This window comes from Chinchilla lanigera, unplaced genomic scaffold, assembly GCF_000276665.1.
Source record: "Chinchilla lanigera isolate Chin_1 unplaced genomic scaffold, ChiLan1.0 scaffold00054, whole genome shotgun sequence".
In the NCBI taxonomy this organism is placed as follows: Eukaryota; Metazoa; Chordata; class Mammalia; order Rodentia; family Chinchillidae; genus Chinchilla; species Chinchilla lanigera.
Window position 1 is genome coordinate 9,904,776 of NW_004955455.1, and position 6,524 is coordinate 9,911,299.

At 48.0% G+C, this 6,524-nt stretch overlaps 1 protein-coding gene across 1 annotated transcript in view; it reads right to left on the reverse strand.

Annotated features, from left to right (window-relative positions):
* Nucleotides 1–467: 467 nt before the first annotated feature.
* Coro1c (coronin, actin binding protein, 1C) overlaps nucleotides 468–6,524 on the reverse strand; it is a 47,262-nt gene continuing 41,205 nt past the window's right edge. The window contains exons 7-10 of the mRNA XM_013520465.1: nucleotides 4,637–4,782; nucleotides 2,524–2,581; nucleotides 2,167–2,412; nucleotides 468–815 (exon numbers count right to left, since the gene is read on the reverse strand). Coding sequence (XP_013375919.1) covers nucleotides 696–815; nucleotides 2,167–2,412; nucleotides 2,524–2,581; nucleotides 4,637–4,782 — 570 coding nt within the window. The 3' untranslated portion in view covers nucleotides 468–695. The remainder of the gene's footprint in view (nucleotides 816–2,166; nucleotides 2,413–2,523; nucleotides 2,582–4,636; nucleotides 4,783–6,524) is intronic.

Consider the following 6,524-nt stretch of genomic DNA (forward strand, 5'->3'; position numbering starts at 1 on the left):
TTTTTGATCCGAAGACTCAGGAACGAGGGGCGGTAATGTGGGTCCACATGATTTTTCAAGTCTTCCTTGCGTACAGTCATTAAGATGACCAGGTTTGTGCTGCAACTGAGCCAGCACCATGTGGCTACTGCTCTGATTGTTCTCAGATGAGTGTTTATACAAAATAATATCTTCATTTAGTTTATAAACATACACAGTGCTGTCCCTTTCAAATTAAGGAAAAAAACCACACACAAATACTGCAAAGTAGCAAAATACAAAGAAAAACAAGCTACTTTTGGTTTTGGCAACATTAAAAAAAGGAAAGAAATATAAAAAGCAATGTGGCATTGGTCCCTAGTCATTAAAAAAAAAGGTTCTTGGGCACGACACTGAATCAGAATTGGTTTGTTTTCTAAAATTCAGGGTATCTTGGATTTTAAAAGTAGCACTTTTGTCTTTTAAAAGTTCAACAAGTCACATAACACTTAAAACATCAAAAAAGCTTTCTGATAAAAAGCTTAGCTTTTGTTTTTGCAAATTTGGGAGACGAATTGAATTCTTACTGGAATGTGGCCTATCGCTGGTTGACAGATCTGAAATGGAATGTCTCCAAATGGCAGTGCCTCCCTTCCGCCCTCCCTAGGACCACACCAACGACCAGCTACCAAGCACAAGTTCTTGCTCCCATTTTTGGAGGGATGGAGGTGGGACATTCAGGCTGCTATCTTCGACATCTGCTGTTCTAACTTGGAAATACGCTCATCTTGATTGCAGATTGTGTCTTTAATAGATTTGATTTCTTTTAAAATTTCATCCAACTTGGCTTCATTTTGCTAGAAAAGCAAATGAAAAGGGGTAGTGACTACAAAGCAGTACACAAAGCCCAGCACAGTTCTCATAGTAAGACAAAATATAATTTTCTGTTTTGCAAATGGCAAACTGTGATCTCCAAATTGAAAAGACGAGTCAAATCCCGCTGCCTTCTGAGAAGACAAACGACGCCGCCGGTTGAAGCATCAGAAACCACAGCACTACCTCTGGGCCCCGCGCTTGTGGACTCAGCCAGGCAAAGATTCTCTCAGAGAGAAAACCGTAGGGCAAGACTGGGCCCTTGCGGTCGGCCCTCTATCCCAACCCCCCTGACCCCCCCCCAAGCGCTCCATCAGCCATAGCCTTCAAATGATCAGGACGAGGGTGACGCGTTCCAAGGTTGCAGAGCCCCGCCCTCTCCAAGGACGGCCTTGGGAGCAAAACGTCTGCCTGTCTGCTGGCTCTGAAAAAGGACTGAGCCTCTCCCACTTGGAGCAGATTCTTTCGGAGCCTTACAACCAAAATCCGGCAAGTGGGCTTCTTGGTCGTAGCCCCAAATGTCAGCTCCTATAGGTACTCTGCCTCTCCATTCCTCTGACCATCTCAGAAGCAACTCACCCTATTGCCCGCTCGGCCCTGGACTCCCTGCCTCCTCCTTCCCAGGGCCCATCTTCTGTGGCACCTGGCACAGCAGTGCTGTCCAGCAGCCATGACAGGTCTTCACGGGCAGCTGGGCTCCTCGCATCCACCGATGGTTCTTGCCAAGTTCATCTTTGCTGCCAGCCCCCACACCACCAGACCACTGAGCAATACCTGAAACTCCTAGCACTTCTTCCCGCCAGAACACCTTCTTTCCTTGGCTTCTGTAACCCCGCACTCCCATGTCAGACTTCAACCAAACCACAGAGGGGTTTGGGAAAGTTAAGAAAACCCTGCCAGGTGTGGTAGCACACCCCTATAATCCTGGCACGCAGGAGGATGAGGCAGGAGAATCACTGAAAGTTTGAGGCCAGCTGGGCTACACAGTGAGTTCAAGGCCAGCCCAAACGGCATGGTGAAACCCTGCCTCAAAAAGATAAAAACAAACAAACCCCACAAAGGTCCTGTTCACTCTCAGAGATGATAGGTAGACATGCATCTACCCCAGTCATTATAAAACCCAGAGTTCTAGGAACCAAGCTCGGCCAGAAACTCACTGAGTCACCTATCCTAGGACTTTCTCACATGCAGTGAGTGGGATCATTTACCTAGAACTCCTGTGTGTCAACCCTGGGTCAGGACGGTCAGGACTCAATGCCCTGGGCCAGTCAGGGCTTTCTAAAGAAAAAGGCCCAAGCCAGCCAAGCACAGTCCCCAGTCTCCCGCACTCCTTACCACACTGGCTGTGTCTGTGTTTTTCTTGGGGACCGTGATCAGGTCACACTTCTTGTTTGCAGCAGGCTTGCTGTCTAGAATGTTCTTCTTGACCACTTTTAGATCCCTGTTTTTGCCTGGAATGTATCCGTGCTTCAAGGAGATGAGGACTGGGTCAGCATTCTTCCCCTCAAACCACTCTTCTGCCTCCAGGGCAGCTTCGGGCCCTGCTGTGTCAGGATACAGGTCATCCTGGAAAAGGTCAGACTGCAAGAGACATTTGAGGAAACCTTCTGTAAGGATGAAGAAAACTGTACGGGTTGTTTATTGTTTGTTTTTTTTTTAAACTAAAAATCGCCTAGAAAACTGGGCACTCACCTTCCTGGGAACAGTCATGATAATAGGCTCACATTTTCTCTCGTGAAGCTTGAAGAATCTTCAAAGGGAAATAAAGGCAAAGTTACAGGAAGTGAAATATGAGGCTGGGTGACAGAATTAAAAATACTTTTCTACAATGGAACATGGGAAGTGAAGTGCTCCTCTTCCCATCACCTCATCTGAGCCACCCTGGAAGTGGTGGGACTCAGTTCCTCATTTTACAGATGAGAAAACTGAGGCTGAGAACATCTGTGCTAGGCAGACCAGAGACAAGAACTGTGAGTAGAAGTGTCTATGAATTATGCCGACAGTCAAAGTAACTACAGTGGAAATAGCAGGAGTGGTAATGAGCTACTTCTGAAAAAGTTATTTGTTGCCAGTCCCAAGAGATCACACATCCTAGTCTATGCCGTGGGTGCTAGGTATTCTGCCAGCTTGAAGTAGCTGAACATCTGTGAAGTATAAACAGGATTTTTAAAAATGAAAAGAAAGCCATCCTGGGAAGTAAGATTTCGGCATCCAAGCAACCAGCCACACCATGGAAAATGTGAAATTATCCAAAATATAGAAAGAGTGGCAATGTAACGCAACTGTTACCTTATGGAAGGGGACAAAAAATACTTCTATGGTGGGGGGGGGGAATAAAATTCTCTTTTTCATCTTACAACGAACAAACCAGAAAACTACTTAAGATGAAAGTGCTAAGGGCAAGTCGAGGATGGGCAGTGACCCAGAGTTCTCTCAAGTTCTTGGCAAGACAGGCAGCCACATGAGTTCTGACCAGACTGCCAGGTGGGGCAGCTGCTGTGCAGGGAAGAGCCCAGCAGTCAGTGCGGGCACTGCCAAGGAAACACGTCTGTGCTCAGGTGAAACAGAAGCTGCACGCTGCTCTGCTTGGTAAAGGTGCTTGTAAAACAGTCATTTCACACCTAGTCACTACTTCCACACAAAGCGTTACAGATAAAGCAAAAACATTTCTAAAGACTGATTAATGAAAACTCTGTAGGCAGTGTGGATGTGAAAAGGATTGATTTCCAGTTCCACTACTACAGCTTTTGAGGGCGAGACAACTTCCCCAAGCCTCAAGTTTCTCATCCTTAAAATGGGGACAAAAATAACACCTACCTCAAGGGGTTGTTCTGCGAAGTCAAAGTCATATAGCACCGTTAGCACAGAGCGCAGCGTACAACCAGTGCTCAACAAACAGAGAGGAAGTGTCCTCCTGTTCCTAAGTGTTCGATGGGATCTTAAATTCACATTCAATCTGTTTTGAGCCACATTTTGATTAGGTCACAACACAATTTAAAATTATCTATGACAGCTTTTATCACTCCAGCTTTTAAATGACCATAATAAGGGCATATAAAAATCCTCTTACTGTTGTTTTTAAAAATGTAAGTATCAATTCTTAGTCACATGAGCAGAGCAGCAAACTTTTTGTGGCGTTGTTTTGGTGGTAGGGATTGAACCCATACATACTTTAAAGTGCATACAAACTTCATGTTACGTTCATGTGTGATATGATGACCTATCTAACAGTGTGGTGCTAGTCTGTTGCTTTAAATGGCCAGCAGCCACAGAGGCTCATGGAGTACCTTTTGTTAACTACTGTGGAAGAAAACTGCATCCCCTAAGAAGTTCATTAGCATTACAGGACATAAACGGGAACAGTACAGCGGCAAAAATTATATGACACAGCGGAACTGACTGAGTCAAGCTACCCTCACACCATTGTAGGATCATTGGCTTGTCTAGTTTAGGGCCAGCAGGTCCACAGTCCTGTGCAGAACCTCATTTTTAGCTCCTCAGGGCAGGAAAATCACCTGTCTAGAGCCAGGTTCTCACGTGCTTGTCCGTGAGAGAACACGGGCTGCAGCCTCAGCTTAGTCAAAAGACAGGATTTCATTATTTCAGTGAGCGTGCAATGCATCTCAGTCATGCCCCATAACTGCCACACTTGTGGTTATATGGGCAGGAAATAAGGTATTAACTAATCCCACAGCACACACAAGGATAGACAACTTGGGCATTATAAAGTACTTACAGTTGTACTGCACTGGTATCACAGGGACGGTACAAACAACTGAAATACTTTATCATACTGAATCTTTACCTGGCAATCTCACATTTGTTAACATCAAGTCCCCTCTTGGGCATGTAACCCATCCCTCTCTGAGGCTCCTTGCTGCTGAACGTGTTGAGGTAGTGGACATATGGGGATTCATCCGTGATCTCAAAATAGCGGATACTACTGTCACCCTACAAGAAATCAGAGACAGACGAGTGTTTAAGGTTAACTGAAACAGCTGGTTTAGGTGGGTGTCACCTTCCTCTATAACTCTAGCGTTCATGGGGACCTGACTTCAGCAGCTTATCTTTTCTTCCTCATAAACAGGATTGTCTAAGTAAGTAACAGTTCCTTTTCCTCAAAGATTAAGCCCTGACTACTTATCAGCCACCCAGCAGGCCTTTAAATGCACCTCCTCCTAAGAACTCTAATTTTACTCTCCTAAGGAGGCCTGCTGGGGGTTATAACTGCTGATTTAAGGGTTTGCTCACTGGCCCAAGTCAGCATCATTGATAGATCTGAGGGCTTTAACACCAGCTAACCAAATGACAAGAAAAAGAGATTTTTCTGATTAAGAGACCTCAATTTTTGTATCCTTTAACTTCAGAAAGAAGTTCTAACTGGTATGTATAAAATTTTACAATCACCTACTTTAAAATGGTCAAGAGTTTTTAGAGATCTGAAGCCTGAGATACATACTACTCTAAGTATAAACAGTTATTACAAGGGGCTGGGGATTTAGCTCAGTGGCACAGCACCTGCCTGGCAAGTGCAAGGTCGTGAGTTTGATTCCCGGTATCAGAGAAAAACCAAAAAAAAAAAAAAAAACCCACAGCTATTACATAGTTACACCAACCTGAACAATGCCAACAATCCCATCTGGGAGAGAAGACACACACGTGCATGCATGAGCAAGCACATGCATGCTTACACACACACACACACAGACAAAAGACCTAAAGAACTAGGCAGTATTAGGTCCTAACATAACAAGGCTCTCTTGTTCTCATAGTTTCCATTTGTTTTAACCATTTAAAAATTTAAAGCAAGCGCCAGTCTTCAGGCAGGCTAGCTTCCTGCCTGGTGGCTCCCGGAGGGTGGGCCCCCAGCCCACGGGGAGCCTCGGGCGGGGAGCACTGGTCTTGGGACCGGCAACTCACTCCCGGCCTGGTCGTTCCCTGGAAGGAGGGCTTCCGGCACACAGGGAGCCGCGGGTGGGTAGCGCCAGTCTTCGGGCTGGCTAGCTTCCTGCCTGGTGGCTCCCAGAGGGTGGGCCCCCAGCGCACGGGGAGCCTCGGGCGGAAAGCGCCGGTCTTTTGGGGTCTTTGGACCGGCAACTCACTCCCGACCTCGTCGTTCCCCGCCAAGGAGGGCTTCTGGTGCACAGGGAGCCGCGGGTGGGTAGCGCCAGTCTTCGGGCTGGCTAGCTTCCTGCCTGGTGGCTCCTGGAGGGTGGGCCCCCAGCGCACTGGGAGCCTCGAGTGGGGAGCGCTGGTATTCGGACCGGCGACTCACTCCCGGCCTGGTCGTTCCCCAGAAGGAGGGCTTCCCGCGCACAGGGAGCCGAGGGTGGGTAGCGCCAGTCTTCGGGCTGGCTAGCTTCCTGCCTGGTGGCTCCCGGAGGGTGGGCCCCCAGTGCACAGGGAGCCTCGGGCAGGGAGCGCTGGTCTTGGGACCGGCGACTCACTCCCGGCCTGATCGTTCCCTGGAAGGAGGGCTTCAGGCGCACAGGGAGCCGCGGGTGGGTAGCACCAGTCTTCGGGCTGGCTAGCTTCCTGCCTGGTGGCTCCCAGAGGGTGGGCCCCCAGTGCATGGGGAGCCATGCGGCGGCGAGTGCTATTGCGCACCAGCCCTTAGGCCGTCCGCCGCCACCGCTCAATTGAGATCTATCATGACACAGAGAAACAGTGATACAATTGGCCCACCATGCACC